Source organism: Ursus arctos, unplaced genomic scaffold (genome assembly GCF_023065955.2).
Source record: "Ursus arctos isolate Adak ecotype North America unplaced genomic scaffold, UrsArc2.0 scaffold_1, whole genome shotgun sequence".
Taxonomy (NCBI): Eukaryota; Metazoa; Chordata; class Mammalia; order Carnivora; family Ursidae; genus Ursus; species Ursus arctos.
The window spans coordinates 71,678,218-71,705,933 of NW_026622763.1; the positions used below are offsets into that span (position 1 = coordinate 71,678,218).

Consider the following 27,716-nt stretch of genomic DNA (forward strand, 5'->3'; position numbering starts at 1 on the left):
TTTCCAGAACCCTCCTCCTTTCCTCTAGAATCTTTCTGCCTAATAGAGTCCACGTTCCAACTTAACTGGCTATACCCTTACAAAGTCAGGGATGCCCAGCAGTCAAGGTCAGAGCACCCAATGCCAAAGCCAATCCTGCTCATATGGACTTTGTCTTTGGATCAATCTAACCACACCTAAATTATGAGCTGTCAAAGTCTGTTTCGTTACTCGAGAAGCTACTATTTTAAAGCAAATGTTTAAGTTGTTTCTTGATATAATAAAAACAAACTTCAAAATATTCAAGCCAACACATTCAACAATTCTAAATTAGCTTTTGACAAAGAATGAAAGGATTCATTTGCTGTATAACTTTAATAGCTCAATTCCACAGTCAAGATGTCAGCGATAGCATACAGTAGACAATGCATTATCTTCCCCATTATCTGACCACAGTGTAATCCTGACACACCAGGTTAATACAAATTGTTACTTCTAGTTGCATTTGTTTATTGCAAAAAAAAAAAAAAATGACGTGCAGTTATTTTAGGCTAATGTGAAACAGAATATCACCACTATATATCAGAATTCTCAGTAACATTTATTACAGATGATAAAAATGCATACCATCGTTCTTAATCATGTAGAATATATTTTAAAATCTTTATCTTCTACAAAACATGAACGTGAAAATTTTATAAACTCCAAGGTCACATTTTGCATTTTGCTATTAAGTATAGCCTACCTTGCTTTGTTTCATAAAGAATAGTTACAGTTCACGCCTCCACAAAATACTTTCAATGAAAAGTTACACAAGTCTTAAAATATTTGGATTTTTCCATATATATACTTATGATTTATACCATTTTAAAATACAAAATTATATTGCAAATCTATAATGGCTAGTCTACAATAAGCTGTAATTATATAATTACATTAATTGATAATGTTTTGGCATATTTGTATATATTTATTAGTTATACATTATTTCCTTTAAAGCTATACATGTTTATATAGACTGAAAGCCATCAGAATGTTTCTCAGCAGCGAGGAATTTTATTCCTTGGTAGTACCTATTTTCATACACTTAAAATTATGGAACAGAACTCAAACCAATCGGAATTTTGTCTAAGTTTTTACAAATCATAAAATTTTCTTTTTCTTATGTGCAAATGATCAACTATTCTAGTACAATAGCTGGATTTTTTTCAGTTGATGAAACCAACCAGTTATTGGAACTCTGTGAAGACAAAGGGTCCTGAGATTTGCAAACAGAAAATTCATGAGTAAGAAATGACTTGAGTTCTCTACCTTCAGATTCCCAGCAGCGGTAAGCACGGACTTCACAGCCCTCATGCCGTAGTCATAGTGATGTTGTGAGGACAATTGCTCTGAACACAAGCGGTAGGTAGCCACAATTTTTACTGACAGTGGCCGAGCCGTGACAAACCCACAAGAGTACAGGACTATTTCAGCAATCATGGCATAGTCAGGCACCATCATTGCTACTGTCCGAAAGAGAGCCTGCAGGAGTGCAGAAAAGGTATTTTTGAAAAGACTATTGTAAAGACAACCCTACCTTGCATCTCCTAACGTGTTATGACTGTATAGCTTTTCTGCAATAATGTTCAGTTACAATGTCTGAATTATATAGATAAAAAGACTTAATTTTAAAAACAGGTTTCTTATTATATAATAAATATCATTAACTTCTGTATAAATATTTTTTCTTAAATTATGCTTTAAGAACACTCACAAATGTTCATGATACTTTGATTTTGGGTGAATTATTAATTCACATGCTAAGTATCAGTTATGTTCTATTTTTCTTGGGAAACGACAGGTTATAGGGAAAATATATCCAAGTCTGCTGGGATGTCCAAAAGCTGGGATTTTCCTCTGGGCTGGTGAGAAAGTGCATGGTATTGGGAGACCAGGCTCCAAGTGAGGCTCTCTGGGAATCTAATTGTATGCTGTGAGCTAATCAGACAACTCCTAATCACAAGGCTATGTTAGGTAAATAAGGTATTTTGAGATATTTTTAACTTTTTTGAGTCTGCAGTCACCATGTCAGTCTTTCATCAAGCATAATGAAGAAATAAAAACCAGAAATAAGTCACAGATAATTATTATTAGAGATAAATCAATTTTCCAAATTGTAAAGATATTTTTTTCATGGTATTTTTAAATGTTGTGGGACAAATAAATGTCATGTCATGCTGACTAAATAGAAAACTAAACAGATTTTAAAGAATAAATAAGAAAATTTAAGTTTAGAATGTTAGTTTGTGTCAGGACCTACTTCAATAGCTCATACATTAAGCCAACACCCTTGCGTATGAAAGAGAAAAAACAACATTCTAGAAAAATGGCAATTTTTTAAAAGTAGGCCCCATGCCTAATATGGGACTTGAACTCACAACCCCAAGATTCAGAGTCACACTCTGTACAGACTGAGTCAGCCAGGTGCCCCTAGAAAAATGGTGATTTTATTCTGATAGTTTATAAATATCTTCTGGCAATTCATTGAATTACCTGAAGCACAAGGCAGATAGGAAATAAGACATCTTGCTTAAGTGATCTGTTATGACTGTTCCAGGTTGAGAACAAACAAAAGATTGGCATCGAGCAAGATCCTTGCAATGTGTTATGTTAATTACTAACTAGAGGCCTTAGTACTGCTATTTTATCCATAAAGTTACCATTAAAGAAAGAATAAAGTGTTAAATATATATAGCTTGAGCAAATAACTGGGAATAAAGAAGCTTGAGCAAGTGCTCTAAACCACTACATACTTGAGGAAAAGAGAATACAAGAGAATTACCATATAGATGGTACCTCTTTAAAAGGGTAGGTTCTCAACAACTATTTCTTTTCACAAATAAAAGAAAGAATGAATGAACCAATCAGTCAGTGGGTCCATGGCTAGGTTTGGGTGGTCCGGTCTTTCTACAATAGTATCAATAGCTATTAGTTTCGGGTGAACATCCAGGTCTGTGTGGTGTAGGCTACCCTCTAACCACATCAGATATTTCACAAATTCCTATTCACATACTCTCAGCCCTACTACCAATATGGCCGTGGAACACCATGGAACAGACAGACCAGTGGCCAAGAAAACAAAAAATAGAGCATGGTAAAGAAGTTTCAAGGGCCTCTCATGATGTCCCACCTACTAGGAATCCTCCACCGAAGATTCAATATCGATTTCTATTTATCACAGAGAAAAGTGTCCTGATCCAAATTAGAATATTCTAATTCAGTGGTTCTCAAACAGTTTGTGAGAAATACTGATACGATATGGTTTGATTTGGAATGTGTCAGAAATAATTTGTTAGTAATAGCAATAAAGGTAATTTAGTGCTCTTAAAAAAAATTTAAGTTCAATTCTGGCTTAACCAATCACATACTTTCTTGAATATAAAAGAAGAGTCTAGCTCCAGGTATCATACCAGGGTTTGAATAAATTCTGATACACGTAATCAACATGAGCATCATCCTTCTGGAAAGCTAGGCATCAGGTTATTGGCTTTGTGACATTAGAAGATCTAGAATATGCCCATTTTACCATGGCTTCTAACGTCTAACTATTCTGAAATGTCGATTGAATATTGGTTCTTCAGAATAGCTTTAATATTTAAAAAGAGCTTCTCTAATGTAGCGATGTGCTTAAGATATTGCTCCACTATGCAGATCTTATCTAGACGTACAGGATGTCGAAATGGGACTCTATCTGCATGATGACATAGATGTAGGGGGGATGGTAGATGCAGTTGGGTCCTAATTCCAAAGTTCTTGTAGATCAGGACAAGAACTTTGAAATTTTTTGTGTAGACAAAAACGACAACAACAAAACCCAATAGCTTTTTAAGTCTGGAAATTATAGGATTAGATTTCTTCTGAAGACACTGGTAGAATTATAATGGGGAATTTATTTTAGTGAATTTTACTGGAGAAGAGATTGGTGACAAGTGAGCTTTTGCAGTAAGACCCGCAGGGGAAGAATGAAGAGGGATGGAAGGAAGGTGTGGCAGTGGGACTAAGCAAGAGCAGCAAGAATTATAAGGCTTTTGTATAATAGGATCCCTGGTTTTGGTGACTGGCTGAATCACTGGGGGACGAAAAGGGAAGCCTCAAGGATGACTCTGAAGACATTCTCTGGACCTCAGTAAGTTTTTTTTGTTTTTTTGTTTTTTAAGGCAGATCTATTTCTTTCTTTTCAGACTAAGATATTTTTTTCAGAATTGTTAGGTATTTCCATATATGCTTGAAAACAGTTGTTCTGTAGCAGTTCTAACCAAGAAGACTGCACAGTAGGAAGAACAACAAAACTATCAGAATTTGAGAGCAGTTTTGGCCTGAAGTAGAAGGAAAATGCGTCACCCACAGAACCACAAGGTAGATATTTAGACACTGTTTCAACACGCACAGCACAGAGAACTGTGGCACAGTCTGCAGAGGGCATTAACAGACTGAGCTAATAATAGTCCCAGCTTTTTACGATTAGCTATTCACAGATTTTCGCCTTTACAGATACTATGTATTCAGATTGATCCTACTGAAGGAAAGAAAAACATGGGCGAACAAAAGAACTGCTACAAAAAGAGCTCTCCAAACATAAATCACAATGAAAAGTTGCAAAATGCTTCTTAGATAAAAGAGGATTTACCAGTTTTTATTTTTTAATCATACCTTCCTTCACTAAGGGAAAGTATTAAAACATCTCATCTAGTATATAAAAGTGCATGGAATGGAAATACCAAAATACTTCGTAGCAATTAGTTGAATCAAAAGTCTCTTTCAGTGGAAAAGAAAAATTCCTCAACTAGTCTAAGAAGCGGTCGGTCTCAGTATGTGAATAGCAGAAAGGAATGTAGGGCGTAGAGTCAGAAGACTTGGTTTTGTATCTGCAATTACCACTGCATTATTCAACATTGTTCTTTCTGCTCTAGCCATAAATGCAATTTATCAGAAAAGGATATAAAATGCCTAAGATATGAGGAAATGTCCTATTTCTCTCATAACCAAGTTTTTGTTTTTTTAAGCCTATTCAATTAGCAAAGCGTTCTGCTCTTTTAACCAGGAAAAAAAAATTAGTGTTGGTATAAATGACAATTGAGAATTGATGTGGGCTGTGAATTATTTCAACCTCAGTTGGGAGGAAATTTGCAACACAGCTCTTGGTCCTATGACCATACTTAAAGAAATATTTTTAAATAGACAAAAGCCTTAAGGAAAAACTGCCCATTGCAATATGATTTATAACGAAGGAAAACTAAAAGCAACCTAAGTGTCCAACAGTAACATGCAGTTCAGTAAATTTATTTACAGTTTGAATTATGTTTATAAAGAAAGAAAAATGCTCATGTTATAGTATTAAACTGAAAAAAACAACCCAGCATACACAACGGCCAGGTTCTACCATTTAAAATTTGACTTTTAAAAGATATTTTAAATTGCAGGATACAATATAGTAAGCAAAGAATGGTTATCTTTTTTAGTATTTCCTATATTTTCTAATTTTCTATAATTATCAGTTTTTAAATGTCAGTTTGGAAGTTGCATCCGGTTTGCGCATTCATTTTCTGAAGGAACTCAAAGCTTTTTAAATTATTTTCTAAAACAGTTTTCTAAAATACAATGTCCAAAAAACAAATATTTTCCATAAAATTCAAGGAGAGCATGTTCTTTCTTTTTCCATATTAACCTAGTAAACTACGGAAATGAAATAGATGATCGAATTGCCCCTTCTGTACCTTCAGATTATCTGGCAGTTCCGAGCGCCCGGCATATCCAGGGTTCATAGTTATAAACACAGCACATGTGGGGTCAAGTTTTAACTCGGTTCCTTCAAACACTAGTGTATCAACACCCGCATTAATACCTGTGGGTCATCAAGCATGAAATGACTTAGCAATTTCACATTTAAATGCAACTTGTGCCATCCATTCTCTCCCATATTTCTACTGTTTTGACATAATGCAAAGACAAACCAGTCCATTACCTCTTTGGATAGTAAGAATTTGTTGAGCAACCACAGACAGTACTTCCAAATCAATTCTGTTAAACTCATCAAAGCAAGCCCAGGCTCCACAAGATAACAGTCCCTGGGAGAAAAGAGTAATGAAAATTTTCAATTTTATCTGATTAAATATTGCATTGAAATGCTGCATTTTCACCTGATATTTTCAAGGATTTAATATCCTATCAAGGAAATTGCTTATCCACCTTTATTTTTAAAGACAGCATATTATTTTTTATTAGAAATTCATTATTCTACACGAATAAGGAGCTTGATCAATTGGAAAATTGTCCATTTGATCGATAGCTTTTTACTTTCTGTGTATCTTTTGGCATTTAGATGTATACCTGTAATCTCAAAGACTTTCTTACTTTTTTATGTATGAGTTGATTTTGCTTGCTTTTTCTATATGAACTCCATAGACTAGATGGCAATAATTCTCTAAATAAGATGACTTCTGTCACTAATGAGACTACTTTGTGGTCTGAGCACCTTAACAGCCAACTTACATAGTTTGAGGTGCTAGTTTGCACTTCTAACCCACAGCAACCTCACAAATACGTGCTGTTTGGGCATCAGAGAAAAGTGGACCACCAAGCTTGAGTAGCTCAGTCCAAATTCAAATTTACTTAAAAAAAAAAAATCAAGTTGACATTTATTGAATGCATATTCTGTAGAGTGTGTGTGTGTGTGTTTCATGAGTAGCAGGTATGTTTCAGGCATGATGCATGTATCTTTTATGCAAAGAAACAAAGACTATGTCATACAAGATGTTAAGTAATTAGTACAAGGCCACAGAGCTAATAGTGGCTGACTTTGAATTTGTACACAGTTCCATCTACTGAACCACACTGGATTAAATGTGAACTCTGTCCATTTCCAAGAATAGTACAATTTCATTAGAGAAGACTATGACTTTGATCTCTACATATAATAAGAGGATTAGAAACCACAGAGAACAAAAAATACTTATGAAGTCACATATTCAATAGTTATAAGGATTGTGAGGTCCTTAATAGTAAGGCCCTTGTCTTTTTTATTCTGTACCTCTATTATTCAGCATGATCCTAACACAAAATATCTATATAACCAATAAATACTTATCAGTAAACAACTTTAATACCAAAAGTATGTGAATCTGTATCAAGGAATTAAGGATATCATTATATATATTCAAAAATTGAGTAGTACATACCAGATTTTTCTTAAAATGTTTAGGAATATAATGGCTACTCAAATTAAACTTCACAGAGCCTCTTTTACACTTACTATCGCTTTCTTAAAAAATCATTACAAGGTTGTATGTCATTACAGAGTATGATTAAAATGGTAATTGGTCATTCAAATGTTTTCTTGATGTTATTTATTATAATTTTGACTTTAAAAAATCTTATCCTATTTGTTTCAGCATCACAAATGTAGAGACTTCTTATAAAATGACCTTGCCATATATCAACCAGGAACAGTCTACTGTCTAAGGTAGGATTAGAATATTCTTTTCTGTTAGTTTGGTTTTCTTTTTAAAGGTTAACTTCTCTAAAGAAATTTTGGAAAAATAATTACAGAATCCTTACAGAAAAAAAGACATAAACAAATAAACAGAACCTATCATCCCAAATGGATAATTCTGTGTTCGACTGTTCCAGCTAACATTTTAAAGAATAACAGCCTGTAGCAACAAAGTGCTAAAATGACCAGACGTTCATAGGTTTATAGACAGGAATGTTACATTTTTAATTCCCCCTTTTGCAATCTCGCAGACTCCTAAGAGTGGGACTCTGACTCAGTATAAGAAAAAAACAAAGATTTTAAGTTCGCAAGAAAAGATGAACTAGAGTGTATCTATGAAAGTAAATTACTGAATCATAACTGGTTAATAACAAGAGCTCCAGGTTAAAGACTCTAGATTCCCCACAGTCTTTACATGATGTAGTGGTTCTCAAATTTTTAGCTGCCCCAGTATACTGAAGGCACAGCCCTCATTCCTCTCAGTCATCCTGCCTCATTACAGCAGGGACTGGAGACACAGGTAGAGCTCCTCAAGCAAGCTTTTAAAATAACCCTACTTCTCTGGAGAATGGAGAAAGTGCTTTAATTTTGCTTAAACTACAGTAAGTCTTTTACTTGCATTAAATTACGTTTCATTATGAATAACCTTCCTCTCTGAGCAGTTATTTTGTAAAGAAATGAGTCAATTCAAACCTTAAAGAATTTTCCTAAAGCCAGATAATCCAACCCATCAGAGCAATTGAAAACAACACATTGTTTGGCCACTGCTTTTGCTAAATCTTTGGTAGTTTCAGTCTTTCCAGTGCCAGCTGGCCCTTCAGGTGCACCTCCAAGGTGCAGGTGAAGGGCTCCAAACAAGGTTCTGAAATAGAAGAAATAAGCAATATTTGTAGAATAATGTCATTTTTAATACATATTATGAAAAGAGGAAAGTTTAAACCGAGAGACAAATTTTCCACTTCCTCTTCAGTAATTTCTTCCTTCCCAAGAACCTCCGAAAATCTGACTGTGCATTACTTTATCTATTATTATACTTCACTTCTGAAGAGCTGATTACGTATGACAGAATCAGAACAAACACACTTGAAATTCAATGCTGACTCTGGTCAATATGGAGAACGCAGCTGATGCCAAACCACCCAACCCCCCATAACCGCGAGCATTCGGAAATGCTACATAAAAACACCAAATAGTGACTTTTGAAATACAGAGCCATTTTGAAAGAGTGAAAAGGAAGTCACCAATGAAGAGGGAATGCAAAGCTGTCAGTAATTAGGTGCTAAAGCTATAGAAGTGCATATTGTTTTGGGATCTGCATACAAACACAAGTGTATTTGCAACCACATAGAAACAGATTTTTTTTTTTTTTTTCAGATTTATTTGAGAGAGAGATCTAGCAAGGGGAGGCAGAGAGCAGAGGGAGACAGAAAGTCTTAAGCAGACTCCATGCTGAGCTTGGAGCCTGATGCAAGGCTCAATCTCATGACCCCGCGATGGTGACCTGAACCAAACCCAAGAGTTGGATGCTTAACCAACTGCACCACAAAAGTGCCCCGAAGCAGAAAAATTCTCATACCGAGTAAGGTGAAGAGCTGGAGTGAATTCACCTATACAAACCGAGAAGCCTTGAAAAGCCGACATCTCTAAATGGAAACTAAAATTACTCTAGCAACCTACTTGAGAAAGACAAAGAAAGATTAACTACAGAGGGGATAGGAAGCTTACCCTTCATTGCAGCACCCAGTGGAAAGCCTTCATGAGGGTAGGGTCCAAGTTTCCATTATCCATGGTCACATGAACCCAAACCGAGAAATTAACACTGAAACCCTAAGATCCCTTTTAAGAGATAAATGTGAAACTGCTCCACATGGGCCACCTCCACAGCTGAGAAAATGTAAGACTGCATGGGGAAACAACCCCTACTAAAATGAGCTCATAATTAAAACCAGAGAGAGAGAGAGAGATCAAAGTTAAGAGTCAGACTTGCAGCGGCAGATGGACAAAAGTGCAGGGGAATTACTATATACACGGTACTCTTTGGTATCCTGGTGGTTTTTTAAATGAGATTCTAAATAAAAAGCAATAGACAGGGACACCTGGGTGGTACAGTTGGTTAAGCCTCCGACTCTTGATTTCAGCTCAGCTGTGATCTCAGGGTTGTGAGATCAAGCCCCACGTCAGGCTCTGCACTTAGTGCAGAACGTGCTTGAGTTTCTCTCTGTCCCTCAGTCCCTACCCCCCAAGTCTCTCCTTCTCTAAAATAAATAAATAAATCTTTAAAAAAGAAAGACATAAGAAAATTCTGAGAAAAAGTCAATTTCATAAAAGAGAAAACTTGAAATCTAGCAGTGAAAAATATAGTTATTGGACTTTTTAAAAAGTTACCAGATTAAATGGCAGAGTAAACACGAAGAAACAGAATTATGCACTACAAGAAAAATATGAGGTAATTACGCAGGAAGATACCAAGATGGAACATAAGAAAAGTTGAGAGACAAAGAAAAAAGAGGAAGAGAATGGGAAAAGGACAAAATTTAAAAAGCAATGGCTGTGGGGCATTGGCATGCGGCTCTATAGGTTAAGCATCTGACTCTTGGTTTCAACTTGGGTCATGATCTCAGGATCTTGATGCTGGACATAGAGCCTGCTTAAGATTCTCTCTCTCTCTCTCTCTCTCTCTCTCTCTCTCTCGGGGGTGCCTGGGTGGCACAGCGGTTAAGCGTCTGCCTTCAGCTCAGGGCGTGATCCCAGCATTATGGGATCGAGCCCCACATCAGGCTCCTCCGCTATAAGCCTGCTTCTTCCTCTCCCACTGCCCCTGCTTGTGTTCCCTCTCTCGCTGGCTGTCTCTCTCTCTGTCAAATAAATAAATAAAATCTTTAAAAAAAAAAAAAAAGATTCTCTCTCTCAGGTCCGGCAGCGGCTGCCTGTGTGCCGGCCGCAGAGCAGAGCCACTGAAGGCAGGGGAGGAGTGAGGCAGGCACCGGCTGGCGGGGTCAGAGAGTAGGCAGAGCTGCGCGGCCTGGCCGAAAGGCGGCACAGCCCAGCTGGGGGTGGGGGTGGGGTGCGGTCCGGAGCCGCTCAGAGCCGGGGCGGCCTAGCCCAAGCGGCGCATCCCCGGGCTGGCGTGAGCAGCTGCCCGGCCTCCCCGCACCCCCGGCCGGCCGGGGCCCACGCGGCGGGTGTCCCTGCTGTGAGAAGCCCCGCCCGGCCGTGCTCCGCGCCTTCCCTTCCCTCCCTTCCTCCAAGCTTCTCGGTTCCCTTCCCTGAGATACCGGCGCCATGTCCAGCGCTCGGACCCCCCTACCCACACTGAACGAGAGGGACACGGAGCAGGATGGATTGTTGGCTTTAAAAAGGGAGATTAGAAGATTTGCAGTCTCTGTTTACTGAAATGAATACATCAACGAGCGAATGGGAGGAATCTGAAGAATCTAGGCAAAACTGTAAATAAGAAACGAAGAGTTATTAAAAGAGATGTTTTAAGGAAAACTATCTTCTCCTCAGCTTTATAGATGTTAACAGTGTACTTTATCGTGTCTGAGGCAACGGAACACATTTGTGTAGTGTTATAGCGCCAGTTAAGTTGCAACATCACGTCAAGACCAATCATTCAGAACTTAAAAAGGAATTGAATATTTTAAGTGTACACACCGTGAGGTCTTTAAAAGCCTGAATTTGTTCCAGTTTTCTAGCCTAGAAATGAAAAAGTCACTGAATCTTACAGGATAAGTTACGACATTGCTTTGGCTGGAAAAGCCCACCCAATAGCCAAGAGACTAACAAAGTCTTGAGCAGCAGACATTGCCGAATGCCCACTGGATGAAAAGTCAGTAAAATCCAAGGCAGGGCCACTTCGTGTGTTACCATGACTCGTCGAATTAAAGATCTAGCTACAAATATGATGACGGAGTTCATATCTTGTTTGTGGACTCGTGCTTTTGCCTTACAAATGAGCAGATTTACAGACGTGGCTCAACCTGTGTCCGCACCAACTACACCTCCAAGAATTTTCTTTTATGTGAATGCTTAGCAGTGAACACAAGTAGTGATAAATATCCAAGGGGTGAATAACTCTTTTGACTCTCATGGCTCATCCTAGAACAACTTCATTTCCATTTGCATGATTGGTGCAGAAGCAATGGCAGAGAAAATTGCTGGCGTCATAACATGAATCAAGGCAGTGAGTGGCACCAGACTCCACTAGTGGTGGTAGTCGTGACTTCTTTCCTGCTCTTTGCTTGTGGTTTAAAAAAAAAAAAGCCATTTCACTTAAGAATGTCTTGGATGAAGCACTAAAAATTATTAATTTTTATTAAATCTCAACTCTCTAATAAAAGTCTCTTTAATATTCTGAGTGATGAAATGCCAAGTATCCGTGGAGCCTTGCTGCTGGATACCGTAGTACAATGACTGTCTTAAGAAAATGCACTAGTGTGTTAGAGCTGACCCAGATGCATGGATCATCGTTTTTACTTGAAAAAACAACTGACGATTAAACTGTAGTTATTCATACCTGAGTGTTTAGTGGACATTTTCTTGAAATTGAACAAAGTGAGTCTGTCACCATTGCCAGTGATAAAATTCAAGCTTTCAGGTGAAAATGAGAATTTTTAAATTTCAAAAACTTGTACTTGTCAAAGACTTTTTAGATGAGATCAGTGGTAAAATTAATGGAATGTGATTTTTTTGATATTGTATGAAATGTCAGTATTTGGAAATTCTGTATAATTCAACGAAGGAATATTTCCCCGATTGCCAGTAGGTAAAAGAGCCACTCAAAAAGTGCAAGATAACCAATGGATTTTAACATAAAAGTACACAAAAAATTCATTGATAAAATCTCAGATAGTACGTTGCAACTAGCTTTTAAAAACTACTACTTTTGAGCTTTGGCCTGGTGTCAAAGAAGAAAAATTCTCAGTATCTGAAAGTCTATTACACTCCATTTTCCAACTACAGGTCTGTATGAAGATTTTCTTTGTATCTTACAACCAGAGCAACAGATTGAAGCACATCGAATGCAGAAGCAGATATAAGAAGTCGGCTCTCGTCCATTAAGCCAGACACTAAAGAGATGTACAGCAATGTAAAACAATGCAATTTTTGCCATGAATTTCATTTTGTTTTAGAAAGTACAGTTTTTTTCACACAAAAATATAGGTTTTCCATATAAACATGTAATGGGTTTATTATTTTGAATGAATAAAAATATTAAAAAAAAGATTCTCTCTCTCCATCACCCTCTGCCCCTCCCCTCCTTTCCCTTCCCCCAACAAACAAACAAACAAACAACTAAATAAATAATGACTGAGAATTTGCCAGAATTAAAGAAAGATATGAACTGAAAACTCTCAAAGGGGATAAAAACTCACCCACATAGAGTAGCATTACAGTGAACATCAACAATAAAATCTTAAAAACCATGATAGAAAAAAAGTACCTACAAAGGAAACATAATAACTCAGCAGTGGCAATGAATGCTGGGAGAATAATATCTTTGGAGAGCTGAGGGGAAATTATGGTTCACTTACTGTTGTATACCCAGCTATCCTATCATTTAATAATTAAATGAAGACCAAATTTTGTTTAAAAAGGCATTTTTAGACAAAGACTGCTGGAGCTCACTACTTGTAGAACCTCACTGAAACAATTACTAAAGGATGTTACCTAGTAAGAAGAAAACTGAAACCAGAAAGAAGGCAAAGGAAGAAGCAATGGTGAGTTAAGACAATGATAAAATTTTTGGTAAATGTATATATATATATATATATTATATATACATCTAATATATTTATATATTATATATATTATATATAATATATATATTAGATGTAAATTAGATGTAAATATATATATATATATTAGATGTAAAAAAAAAAACATGTAACAGAATATAAATAGAGCAATCTATGCCAGATCATCGTATCTTACAAATAGTAAAATTGGTCACCTAGCACCAGGGCACATAGAAATTGGCTGGGGAAGCTTGTAAAGGAGAGGTCGAGAGTAAAGATTTTTGGAAAGAGCTCTTAGTGTGTTATTTCCCATCCCTCTCTAGAGAAGAAAGCACTTGCCCCACTCCCAAGCTACCTGAGGGGCTTTAGAGAACTATTCAGAAAGCTTGGCACACTGTCTGACTCCTGGGGTTTTCGTAACACAGGAATTGGGAATTCAATCACAGCTTAAAGTACTTAAAGTCAAGAGAATGCCCGTAGCCATTCCTGATGGAATGGAAAACAGTGACAGTGAGAGAGAGGTACTCATACTACTGGCAAAATAAATGTATGTTTATCATCTGACCAGATCTAGATCCCACCGGAAGGAGCTAGAGCTGAGTCACGTCGAGTGTGACTCTGTGCCTGAGCATCAGAGAAGACACCAAGGTGAGCATCCATGTGTGGGTGACCTCAGACAGAGGCTGAAGCAAAAGTCACCAACAGCCAGCCAGAGAAGGCATTTTCCACAGGTGACTGGGGGTGGGGGGGCTGGGGAGGGTTTCCAAAGAACCCACATAAATATCCCATGGGAGATCTGGCACATCTAGGCTTGTGTCCTCATTGAGGACACTAAACAGCCAAGAGATAGTTGCCACACAAGGCACTTGTCACATGTGAACCCACCTCTCCCTTTCCTTCTCCCCTCTTCCATTAACCCCCAAGGCTGGAGGAGCCACAGGTGAGCTATGGAGGGATGAATGCAAAGGACAGGGATAATATTGACAAAAAATTGACCACATTTGCCTCCCCAAATGCAGGCCTTGAGTTGTGTGAAGCTCGAGCTGGGAGAGAAGGGGAGTTTTAAATTGGATGAAAGATGTTGGCTTTGATACTAGACCTAATTCGACTTTTAATATCTGAAAAAAATAACACTTTAATTTAGTTTTTGACAATAATTTGGAATGTGGGAGATGGAAACTAGGAATAAAGTTGTTAAAGCCCTTTTATTATTCAGAAGCATGATGGAAAAACATTTCAATGTAAATACCTACGAGTTATCTAATGGAGATATCCAGCAAGCATGCAGCACAAGTTTATAGGAGAGACCTTGGCTGGAGATACAGATTTGTGGATCTTCGGAATGTAGGCTATTAAAGCCTGAAAGTGGATGAGAACATTTGGGAAACCATGAAGCATGAGACAAAGTGCCACATGAAAACAGAAATCTAGAAAATTCTGTGTTTCAGGGGAAGCAGCAGGTTGCCCCAAAGGATCCAAAACAAAGAAGAAGTTTCCAGAAGAAAGAAGAAATGAACAATGTAAACAACAACAGTAATATAAGGCAATACTTAGCTCCAGAGCTAAGAGGAGAAAGCCAGCAGAGAAAGAGAAATCGAAGGTCAAGTTGAGAAAAGTATTGAGTATAGGAAAAGATAACGTAGGATACATTTACCAAGTGGAAGATAATCTGTTTCTTTTAAAGATTTGGTGGTCTAGGGGTGAGCAAAATTTATTTCCAATAGACCCTTAAATTAGCGAGTTTACCTGTAACATCGATCTGTGAGTGGAGTAATAACCAGCCGAGGGGAATTACCCAGATACTCATATCCGTATCGTAAGCCAGCATTGATCATCTTTGTTTCTAAATTATTCTCCTAGGATAAATCAGAGAAAATGAAGCTAACTTAACAAAATTTTAAATAATATGAAATCTCAAACTCCTTAATAAATAATTGTCAAGTTATAAACAACATCTTTAAAATTCACTTTTCAGGGATGCCTGGGTGGTTCATCAGTTAAGCATCTGCCTTCGGTTCAGATCATGATCCCAAGGTCCTAGGAAATAGCCCAGGGTAGGGCTCCCTGCTCAGTGGGGAGTCTGCTTCTCTCTCTCCCTCTGCCCCCCCCCTCAGTCTCTCACTCTCTCTCAAATGAATTAAAAAAATCCTTTAAAAAATTCCACTTTTCAGACATCGTTAAATTCAGTAGAAGAATTCAATATCTAATTTCCCTGGGTAAGTCTGAAGTCACTGGCTTCAATTTTTTCCATAGGTATCTGTAGAAAATATATTTGTTCCCTATCTCTCCTATATTTTTTTTTTGCTTGCTAACGCTTTTTTTATTAAGTTATAATTGACATATAATATTAGTTTCAAGTATAAACAAAATTTGTGTATATTATAAAATATTTGTGTATATTATAAAATAATCACAGTAAGTCTAGTTAAGATCTATTATCATATATAAGTACAGTTTTCTTATAATGAGAATTTTAAGATTTACTCTTAGCAACTTTAAAAATGCAATATGTTATTATTAACTATAGTCAAGAGACAGTGTATTAAATCCCCATGACTTATTTATAACTAGAAGTTTGCACTTTTTGACTTCCTTCACTCATTTCTCCTGCCTTTCCACTCTCAGCCTTTGGCAACCCCCAATCTGTTCTCTGTATCTATGAGCTTGGTTTGTTTTAGATTGCATGTATAAGTGAGATCACATTTTATTTGTCTTTGTCTGACTTATTCCACTTAGTGTAATGCCCTCAAGGTCAATCCATATTGTTGCAAATAGCAAGATTTCATTTTTAATGGCTGAATAATATTCCATTTACATATATATCACATCTTCTTTATTCATTCACCTGTCAATGGACATACAGGTTGTTGCTATACCCTAGTTAATGTAACTAATGCTGCAATAAACATGGGGGTGCATATACCTTTTCGAGTGTTTTTGTTTTCTTCAGATAATACCCAGAAGTGGAATTTTTGGATATGATAGTTCTATTTTTTTATTTTTTGAGGAGACTGCATCCTGTTTTCCATAGTGGCTGCACCAATTTACATTCCTACGAACAGTGCACAATGGTTCCCTTTTTCCCACACCCTTACCAGTGTTTGCTATCTTTTGTCTTTTGATAATGGCCATTCTAATAGGTGTGAGAGGATCTCTCATTGTGGTTTTGATTTGTATTTCCCTGATGATGAGTGATGTTGACCATCTTTTCATGAACCTGTTACGTTAGCCAGCTGTGTGCCTTCTTTGCAATAATGTCTATTCAGATCCTTTGACCATTTTCAAACAGGTAGTTTGTGTTTTTGCTATTGAGTTGTAGGAGTTCTTTATATATTTTAGAGGTTAACCCCTTATCAGATATGACTTGCAAGTATTCTCTTTCACTCAGAAAGTTGCCTTTTTAATTTGTTGATGGTTTCCTTTGCTGTGTAGCACTTTTTAGTTTAATGTAGTCCCTACTTGTTTATTTTTGCTTTTGTTGCCAAAAAAAAAAAAAAAAAAAAAATCATTGCCAAGACGGAGTTAAGGAGCTTACCATCTATGTTTTCTTCTAGGAGTTTTATGGTTTCAGGTCTTATGTTCCTGTCTTTAATCCATTTTGAGTTAATTGTTGTGTATGGTGAAAGACAGTGGTCCAGTTTCAGTATTTCCTATGTGGCTGTTCAGTTTTCCCAACACTATTTATTGAAGAAACTTTTCTTTCTCCATTGCATATTCTTGGCTCCTTTGTCTTAAATTATTTGGCATATACGCCTGGGTGTACTTCTGTGCTCTCTGTTCTGTTCCATTGATCCACGTGTCTGTTTTTACGCCAATACCATTCTGTTTTGATTACTCTAGCTTTGTAATATAATCTGAAATCAGGGAGCGTGATGCCCTCAGCTTTGTTCTTTTTTAACACTGCTTTGGCTATCTGGTGTCTTTTACATACAAATGTTAGGCTGCATACAAATTTTAGCACTGTTTATTTCTGTGAAAAATACCATTGGAATTTTGACAGGGGTTGCATTGAATCTGTAGATTGTTTTGGGTAGTAGGAACTTTTTAACAACATTAATTTTCTAATCCACAAGAACAAAGTATCTTGTGTCTTCTTCGATTTCCTTCACCAATGTGTTAGAGTTTTTAGTGTGCACGTCTTTCACCACCTTGGTTAAATTTGTTTTTAGGTATTTTATTCTTTTTAAGTGGGATTGTTTTTTTAAAATTTCTCTGATAGCTCATTATTCTCTTATAGTTAATTGTTTGATTCATTTTCACCACAGAGTATTATATTATTGCCATTTTACAGATAAGAAAACGGATGCTTATAGACAGTAGGTAACTTGCCCAGGTCATACATCTGGTAAGGTGAGGGTCTAGCATTTGAAATGATTCCACAGTGAGCTCCCATCCACTACCACTCCTGTGGTTTTCCAGGGGTCTGGTTGTTACCTTTTCTCCTCCCACTCCATACTTTTAGGCCTTTCACAGAAGTGAATCTGCTAAGAATTTTTGAGTCCATATCTCCCAACATCCTCAGCAACTTCTTCCCACTCTCAACTGCCCCACCTTGTCCACTGTACTAACTATTCTACTCCTCCTGCCTTCCCGGTTGTGACTGCCATCACCACCCACCCAGATCATGTTTCCGATTCCTTCAAATGATCAAGAGGAAACTTTCATGATCAAATCACAATAAAGTCTGATTCTTTTTTTTTTTTTTTAACATTCTTTAGATGTATCAAAAATTGAAAAACACAATTTTAAGCTGCCTAGTTAGGACATTTTACAGATTCAGCAAGCATAAGGACTCATTTAAAATGAGTAATTTTTTTATAATGACTCAATTTGTGTCTCTATATGTATATGTATTTATACATAACTATACATTTGAGTATGGGTTTGGATATAGATGAAGACACAGTTTTTTGTACAGATTATATACAGTCTTTGGCTGCCTTTATCTTCAGTCTGGAGAGTGCTTGTTTGATAGTAATCCATCAGCAAAAAATCCTATATTACTGATACTATTTCCCATGAGAGCAAGCAAGCACAAATTAAAAAGCTATGAGATGAAATTGCCATGTAATAACATTCAGTGATATCACTTACTTGCCAGTAGTACCTAAGCTGACTTAACCACTCGAAGTCAGAGTCATCACTAACTTTTTTTTTCACAAGTGATGTGAGGACATCTCTAGCATGGACATCCAGCACCACGAGGGCTCCCAGAGTAACACGATTCTGCTTGGACAATTTGCCACGGACCAAAGTCACAATATCATCAATTTGCATGTTACATTTTTCTAAGTATTGCTCAAGAGCCTGAAAGAAAATAAGATATGATTAATGCGATCAGAATTTTTTTTTAAGATTTTATTTATTTATTGGGCAGAGAGAGAGACAGCGAGAGAGGGAACACCAGCAGGGGAGAGGGAGAGGGAGAAGCAGGCTTCCTGCTAAGCAGGGAGCCCAATGCGGGGCTCGATCCCAGGACCCTGGGATCATGACCTGAGCCGAAGGCAGACACTTAACGACTGAGCCACCCAGACACCCTGATCAGAATTTTCTGAACAAAAACATTTTGAGCTAGTCTAAATACATAGTGTTTCTGTACATTTTCCGCCACCTGACATAATTTAAAAATAATCGGTTTTTCTTACTAGAAAAGTATTAGGTGAACAAGGCCAAGCTGGCCAGATGCAGTGGACACACGTGGTTTGTGTCTACTCATCATCCCTTCCACATCCCTATTTCCATTCCTTCTGTCTGCTCTGTGGTTCTGGTGAGCAGTCCATCACCTTGCCCCACCTCCATGGCAACAAGGGGTGGGAGGAGGTGTGACCCAACCAGAGCCAATCATAGTTCTTCCCAGAAACCACTATACAGGCAGAGGGGGAAAAGCGCTTCTCACTAGGTTTGGCGGACTCTTGAGTATCTGGGTCTGAGGCCACGGCAAGCCTTCATCCCCACTGCGGAACAAAGCCCACCAGAGCCTAGTGGAGCGGAAAGACATTAGAAGAGAAGCTGCAGCAGCACCAATGCCCTGAGACCCTGGATTCCAGCTGCCTTACATTTCAGGACTGCTGTGTAAACTTACTGGGCAGGATACGTGCCACGGAAAGATCTTAATAAACAAAACACCTAAAATTTTAGTTTATGGTGAGCAATGCCAGTTCTGAGAACAAGTCTTGCTTTGGGATCTGTTTTGGGTGGGGTAAATCTAATTAGTAAGTCAAAAAAGAGAAGAGGGTTTATGATGAAAATCAAGTTAGAATCAATGAACACTGCTATGCTTAAGGGAAGGGTCAGTATGCCCCAGCAGGCTGCTGTGGTTGCGTTCTCCACTCTAATAATATTTAATAAGCATTGAGCACCAAGGAGTGCACCGCATTCCTTCAGGACCAGTAACAGGTAGTGAGGTAACTACAGTGAGTGTTTCCAAGAATGAGAAAAAGTTTAAAGGATGGGGCTGGAGACTGCAAACTGTTTCTCTAAGGGGCACTTCTCTTAGTCATGGAATGATTTTATCTTTATTTTTAAGGAGGTAATTTTTTCAAAGGTTTGGTGCTTGAACACTGCTGTCTTCATATTATTTACATGATCGATTCCTATTAATTCTCTTCGTAAGCAGTGAAAGACAAACTTCTGTCCCACCCATGTTTCAATAGATACAAGTGTTTAAATTCTTGGAGCCAATTAGTGAATTTAAGTATGTTGAGCATATAAATTAGTAAGAACCAATTTGATCCTAAGAACATAAGCCACACCAGTGGGCACATCTTAGTTTTCTCATCAGTAAAAGTGAGGATCATGTGAACCTTACCAGCTCTCAGACTGTAGAGTTCAACACAAAACATAAAATAAAAACGTAATATTTAGACCTGACAGTACAAATTATATGTTTGTAAGAATTTATTACTACCCACAGTAGCAGAATGTATTTTCCTATACTAGGAAAACAGATTTAGAACTAAAATTTAACTTCAAACTGTGATAAACTGAGATCTTTAGGAACAATACTATATGAATCAATAAGAATTCAGATTAGAGGAAAAAAATCATATTGATAGCATTTTTGTTACATTTTCTTCCTTGTAAACCGTTCCGTACAGTGACCTAACGAAGCTAAAGGTAACTACTATTATATTCTGCCAAAATAAACCCTATCTGAAATCAAATATTTTTATCATACCTAGATCCTTCTACATATGATACAATGACTCAAAATCACATCAATATTTGCAATATCCTGAGATCTGTGATAGCTGTGATTCTTTCATTCATTGTACAGTCCCTGTAATGCCTCACGCAGACTAGTTCCACAATCACCATTCGCTGAATAAATAAATTGAACAGGTCCTCTGGGAATGTGACAGCTTAACATATAGGGCTTTTGTAACGTCAAGCTCCGGACAACTTGGGATGTTTGCAGAGAATGCAAGTATCCAGTCTTCTAAGAGGCTGCCACAAGTCTCCAGCTGCTCTACCAAAGTCATCAGTTTCAAATGTGAACCACACGTTAATTAGGGGAAAAAATGATCAACACATACAATACTAAAACATATGCTAGCCTCCCATGATAAAACTACATGTTAAATCTTTAAAACACCATCAGTGCTATAGAATACTAAAACATGTGCTAGCCTCTCATGATGCTGCTACAGAACTTGAATGGACTAAACACAGATGAAAGAAACAGGCACAAGGTGCACAGATAGGTGATCAAGGGCATAATGAAACAGGGTAGTTGCAAGCAGATGAATAAGAATTAAATTTTAAGGACACATACAAAGCTTAATTTCATATCGCGAAACTTAGGTATGAAAGCACCATAAAATGCAATGGAAGAGGGCAGCCTGGCAAGCAACAATAACAGAGGTGTAACTTGCTAAGTCTTGCTAAACTACGGTTTTAGAGGACCTTGAGTCTATGACGCTGAATCACCCTCAAGCAGCATGGGTTCTCATTTTGCCTTTCTCTGTGAATGGCTCCATACCTGCATCATATAACATGAGCAGGAAAAAAATTACTGAATAGACTGATAAATGAGTCAATAAATAACTCAATCTCAGTATCAGTGGATACTGCTATAAACAAAATAAAACCCCTCTTTGTATCTGTACACAATATGGTAAGGATTACAGGCAGATAGTTTTGAGCAGAGGACACATTGACATGGGAGTGACCTAAATTGCATGTCGCTCGAGATTCAAATTATGTTTGAGAGGTAACTGGAAGCATGAAAAAGCTGTAGTTTACATTTAATGCTATATATCAACTCCTACCTTTTGCAGCTTGCTTGGAGTGAGACCAAAGAAGAATATGAACTTGACAGAAGAGGAGAGGTTTGATAAACACATTTAAACTGAAGAAATTCAGAAGATGCTTACAAATTTGTCTAATCTGCTCAGATTTGCTTCTTTGTTCCCTGCAGACTATGTCCCCACAGTGGCGAGTGATAAAGTTAGTATTGTGGTTTGGGGAGCTGACCAGGAAGCAAGGCGGGAGACCCAGGAGGCTACGTGTTGCCCCAGTAGCCTACATTGGTGATGGAGGAACCCTTCTGTGTGGGGAGGTTGATGAGTGGTAGCTTTAAAGTAAAGAGAGAAAATGAATTCTCTAGACCCACTGAACAAAAACAAAAATGCGTATGGGGCTAGAAGCCAAGAGCCCAGAAGTAACTCCAAGAGCTTACTGCTGTGAGGGAAACCCTTATTCTCCAGTGCCCTGTGTTCCATGAAGACAGATATTTTTCTGGGAAAATCCTGACTTTCTGCTCTATGCCCTCATCCCTTTCCACAGGAAAGAAATAAATGACCTGTTGGTAAGTTTGACAGAACTAAGCATGCGTCACTCAGCTCCTTCCTCTATGGGATCTGCCTGCTTACAGAGAATATTAGTGTGTCTCAAACCTCAACGGTACCTTAGAGTTAAAGGCAATAATACGAAATTCCATGTCAAAAATATATTTAAAATTCTTGATTTTAAATAAAAGATCTATGACTACTATATTCCAATTGGTCCATCAGTCAACTTGAAATCCTATCTCAAGGATAGGAATGTTGCATTAAATGTGGTTTCTGTTGTTAATTACTAACAGCAATCCAAGTAATATTATTAAATTAGTATACATATTACAATATTTGAAATTAAGCATCACTCAAAATATCAATAATTATTATTCAAAATCAATACATTAAGAATAAAAATAAAAGTAGTCAAAATAAGTCAACCAATATCTTGTCTTCACAGGGTGGTTTTACTCAAGGCATAAAAGAGAATTATGTTATTTTTCCTCCTAATCTTTCTGAGTTTAGGAAGTTCCTTAGTTCTATTACCATTCTATTTTTAAAGGTACAAAAATGTGTGTAATAACAAGATTGAGGCTCAAGTACCCTTGACGTTTTAAGAGGATTGTCTTTATTTTGTTTTTTATAATTAGTGTATTCTGGCAATAGCACTAGTTGAAAAAACGTTGAAAAACCTGGGGGTAATACAGCTTACCTCTTGTCCCGTTGAAATAGCTGTTTGTACTTCCATCGTCCAAAAGGTTTGAGATACACAGAGCACTGTCTGTCCTGGCCAATCTCTCACCCAGTTAATTCGCATATTTTGTGTATAGGCAAGCATTGCTGCTCTGATTACCTAATTGGAAAAAAAAATGCTAAAGATCGTTTCACAATTTACTTGAATGAGCTATACAATGAAGAGCTAACCTCCTATATGGATTAACTCAAACTGTTCAACTTTTTACATCTTAGCCAGTTATGAACTCGAAGCATTAGACTATTTAAATTCAAGTTTATCCATATACCTGTGAGTGAAAAAATACATTACATAGCATTTTATTTTGGTGATATGTGATCAATTTGTGTGAACCATATTACATCAAATATTCACCTGACCAGTTGTAGCTACAGATATCCTAGATGCATTTAGATTAATCAAGCACAAGCAATTTTATTGTGAAATATAAATTTAAGTCATTCCAAAATGAGATCTGTCAAATCCATAGACAATAATTTTCTTTGAATTTCATCAGATCCCCATTCAGCCATGGGCTCACGTACACATGCACATTCAGGCAAACCACACAACTCCTCTCAAGTTCCTCCTGTGTTTCCAGACCTCACTTCTTCTCAATCTGTAGTTAGATGCCCAAGGCAATGATGACAAGCCCAGGTGTATAATTCATTTATGGAGAGTTAAGTACCAGAAAAGTCAGGAAGTCTTATTACGCTCTTTGCTACATGTTTTATGTCCAATTCATGTACTTCTCCTCCATATGTTTTCAGTGGACGGACATAAACATTTTTTTCCACGAGCCATCAGTGAGAAACATTCTAATCTCCTCTTCCATGTATCAACCAAAAACAGTAATGTTACCTGTGAGGTGATACCCACTTTAATGTTTGATTTCAGAAAAGACTGTCAAATTAGATTTTTCTGAGAAATACATAAAGGATGTATGAACCTTTCTGGATTTCTAGTCTAGCTAGATATTTATGGAGCTGAACAGAGATGAAGGGCAGTGTTGGCTATTGATAACAAAGAAAATTTCAAAGGTCAGAAAGAGCCACAGAAAGGGCAGGTGAAAACGAGCAACTGAGACATGGGAGGAACATAGAAAATAGAAGGTACAGAACAGAAATGTCAAGGATGGAGTAAATACATGTTCTAGAAGGACAGTGTGGAAAGAAAAAGTGGAAGACATTAAAATCTAAATCACGATTTCTACATAGTTGGATGAGGAGAAATATTATGAAAAGTACATTATTGTATGTAAAATATATCTATGTGTGCCATATATAAATGTATGTGTATATATACATACATAAATTTATATATATTTTGGAATTAACATACACATGATAATCCAGTAAGATAAAGGGGCAAACGTGCCAAGAACATGACTTTTTTATTATTTACAAATGACCCCAAATTCATTTAATTTAAGCATACAATAGTCTTTCAAGCATGCAAATACATAGAGTAAAACATAGTAACATACATCTCTATTTGTAATACTTTATAATGGATTTGAGTAACACATTTCAGTAACACAAACTCATACATGAACATTTAGGGAAGGTACTTTCTACACAATTCCTTGCCACTCCATCTAAACACTCCGAAATGGCAACCAAAATACCCTAAGTGCTTTGACAAAAAAATTAAAAGAATAGTCATAACAGTATTAGGTCTAAAACAATGAGTTATCACTGTGTACATCAATTAACAAACCGTAAACCAAGGCTGCTAAGTAGTGGTCAAAGCGGAGTTCATTTACATTGCTTACAACTACATAAATGGGAATCTTACTTGTCAATATGTATCAAGGCCTATGAAATCTCATCTCTTTGACCTAGTGGTCCTACAAATAAGAAGTTATCATTAGAAATAATTCAATCAAAGAAACCAGCTATATGCATATGGATATTTAATCCACAATAGGGAGAAATGAAAAACTGTCCAAATGACTTTACATCTACTTAAAAACCATTATTCAGGCATATGTTAAAATTATATTTAAGAAGAGAAAGCAGCACTTAGACACATGATATCCATTGAACACCTAGATTCTAATGAATTTTCTCAATAATGTGTGAGAGAATCTGAAAAAATCAATGAAAACTGTTAAGACATCATGCCATATTTCCTTCTCCTTCCTGCCCTCATACCCCCTACTCAATCATGAATTTTATTCTTGATGAAGAACTTGAATGCTAAGTCCATATTATAGTGAAAAAAGTGAATTTAAGTGTTCAATTAATCTGTTTTTGTTGCCATGAATTGAAATTTTTACTAATAAAAATAACTACAAATGACTGAGTTGATGTTTTATGAGATATGGAAAATATGAAGTGATGGTTACATAGGAAGTATTTGTGATTTTCTAACATTTTGGTGCATATTTTGTATATACACGGGACAAAAAGATTCACTATAGAAACATACATGTCAAGGAGATTGATGTGAAACTGTAGAGATGCATCCAAGGCAAGACTAAACACAGACTCTGTAGACCAAGGTGTGTTCAATTAATGTTGAAAGAACCAGCTGTGGCTTCAAGAAATGGGACTTATGACTAAAACCCAAGTTTTCTTTAGTATCAATGGCATTTTGTCCCAGTTTTCAAGTGAGTCCCCATGAAATTAATTTCATAGACCATATCTTTGTCTTTAAGCTATCTATTACAATTGAACTGGTAATTCATGACTCAATTTCTGTCTAAAAAAGAGTGCACTTATTAATAATACCATAATCTCTACCCCCAACATGGGGCTCAGACTCAGGACCCCGAGAGCCAGAGTCACATGCTTTGCCAACTGAGACACAGGCACCCCCAATGATACATTAATATTCTATATCTTTACTAGAAATAATGATAAACTCAGCCAAGTACCTTGTGGATGGATTTAATCATAACTCTCTCTAACTCAACCAACCACTTCTCCACTTGACCTCTGGCTTTGGCCGTTGAAATGGTCTCTGTGAGTTCCACAACCTCTCCTTCACTACTCTTCATGTGAGTAATGTCTAAAGTTTCTGTAAATTCTACTCTCGCAATTCCTTCAAAACATTTCTTCAAGTGAGGTTGCACCCTGTTGGGGGGAAAATGTTTAAGAGAATTAATCAAATTAAAGCAATTCCTCAACTTTCAGTGTTCTTTGTGTACCAATCATCACTCACAATTTATAAATGTGCATTATGTGTAAGGCCCCTATGCAATGCTGTTGGAGATGAAACACTGAGGGGGAAGAAAAGACACGATCCCTGCCTGAATGGATTACACAGTCCGGTAGGAGGTCATCATTAATTGAATAATCACAAAAAGATCTGTCAAACTGTAGTTGTAATAAGAGCTACAGAGGAGACACCCATGAGGCTTTGTTTCCAACACAATGAATTGAAAGATGTTAAAAGTAACATAAGGAGCAAACAATCTTGACTAATAGATAATACACTAATTGAAAGAATCTTCAAATGCACAAAACTAGCTTTTCAACTAGGATTTTCAGAGACTGCTTACAAATTATGAACTAGGTTCAGAACTTTACATGCTTCACAGTTCCCTAAATCAACTGCTTTGAAGGTTTTCAACTAGAGTCGTTATACTATAGATGGGAGGGGCTAAAGCCCTCATTTTTGGGACATTACCAATAACCAATTGAGCTCATCTTTAACAGGCAATAAAGAAGTGGAATATAAAAATTCAGACGGAAATCTAAGCCTAAATTTATCTTTTTGTCTGGATTACTTGTCTCCTACTTTGAAGGCACAAAGCACAAAACTAATGTATTTAATAGCTATCCATTCACTGTCTGCTATATACTAGACATACACCTTCTAAGGAATTGGGAATCAGCTTTGGGGGGAAAAAAAAGTCAAAAATCTCTGCCATCATGGAGCTTATATTCTGCTAGAGGAAATCAGGCAGTAAACAAAAAGTACATTATAGAGTATGCCAGATGATAAAAAAGATGCTGAAGGAAGAGGGCAGAGAAGATAATCCAGGAAAGGTGGCTAGGGAGGGCTGGAATGGCTGCCATTTTAAATACAGCAGTCAGGGAAAGTCTTCCTGAGGAGCAAACCTTTGAGCCTCTTTCCACAAAATCTAGAGGGGTTAAAAGAAGTCATGGATATTTAGTTAAGGAGAATCTTACACAAAGAGGACAGTACACTAAGGCAGGAGGCTGCCCCTTTTATAGTAGAATTGGAAGGACTGTAACAGAATGAACAAGAAAGCTAGTGGGAGATAAAGAGGAAGGATAATGGGAGACCACCTGCGTGGGTCATTGCAAGCCACTGTAAGAGTGATGTGTTCTGAAAAATCTGCAAGAGAAAATAGATGAAGCGTGAAATCCTCCCCCAGATGCATCACATTTGGAAAAATATCCTTCAATGATATTATGCTTTTAATAATTACACTGGTTACTGATAATATTTAGAATATTCTTGAACATAATTATATACATTTACATCCTGCCTTTTTTTAAAAAATTAAATTTAAGCAGATAAATTTAGCCATGTGTTGTATATGTAACTTACCTAGTAGGATCTTTAGTCTCAGACAGTATCTCAAGAAGTTCATCATTAGACAAGAAAAAGAATCTAGGGAAGAAGAGACGTTTCTTTTCCAAATATTCATTAAGTCCTTTAAGAATGAGTTCCAAAAGTTCATTTGATTTTTTCAGCCTTTCCAGCATTCTCTCAATAGTTACAACTTGTAGAACATGTTTGTCCTAAAAATTAAAAACACCCAACTCAAAAATATTAGGTACTAGCTTTATTTGTATTCGTATATTTAGGTTACATGTTTTTAATTGAACAAAGGTTAACCAAAATTTAAAGTGAATGTATATTTTTTAAAGTAGTCTCGCATATTCTAGGTCTAACTAACCTCTTTAATTAGTAAGAGCCATGTTGACTTGAATCATAGCGATAATGCTCAAATTTCTCATTCTAAGTTGGAAAGTGTG

General features: G+C 36.9%; 1 protein-coding gene across 1 annotated transcript in view; it reads right to left on the reverse strand.

The window, feature by feature from the left end:
* DNAH7 (dynein axonemal heavy chain 7) overlaps window positions 1-27,716 on the reverse strand; it is a 255,447-nt gene that overhangs the window by 153,298 nt on the left and 74,433 nt on the right. Inside the window, exons 20-28 of the mRNA XM_057316048.1 lie at window positions 27,286-27,479; window positions 25,640-25,838; window positions 22,738-22,878; window positions 18,343-18,555; window positions 14,995-15,104; window positions 8,204-8,372; window positions 5,984-6,086; window positions 5,736-5,863; window positions 1,291-1,503 (exon numbers count right to left, since the gene is read on the reverse strand). Of these exons, the coding sequence (XP_057172031.1) occupies window positions 1,291-1,503; window positions 5,736-5,863; window positions 5,984-6,086; window positions 8,204-8,372; window positions 14,995-15,104; window positions 18,343-18,555; window positions 22,738-22,878; window positions 25,640-25,838; window positions 27,286-27,479 (1,470 nt within the window). The remainder of the gene's footprint in view (window positions 1-1,290; window positions 1,504-5,735; window positions 5,864-5,983; window positions 6,087-8,203; window positions 8,373-14,994; window positions 15,105-18,342; window positions 18,556-22,737; window positions 22,879-25,639; window positions 25,839-27,285; window positions 27,480-27,716) is intronic.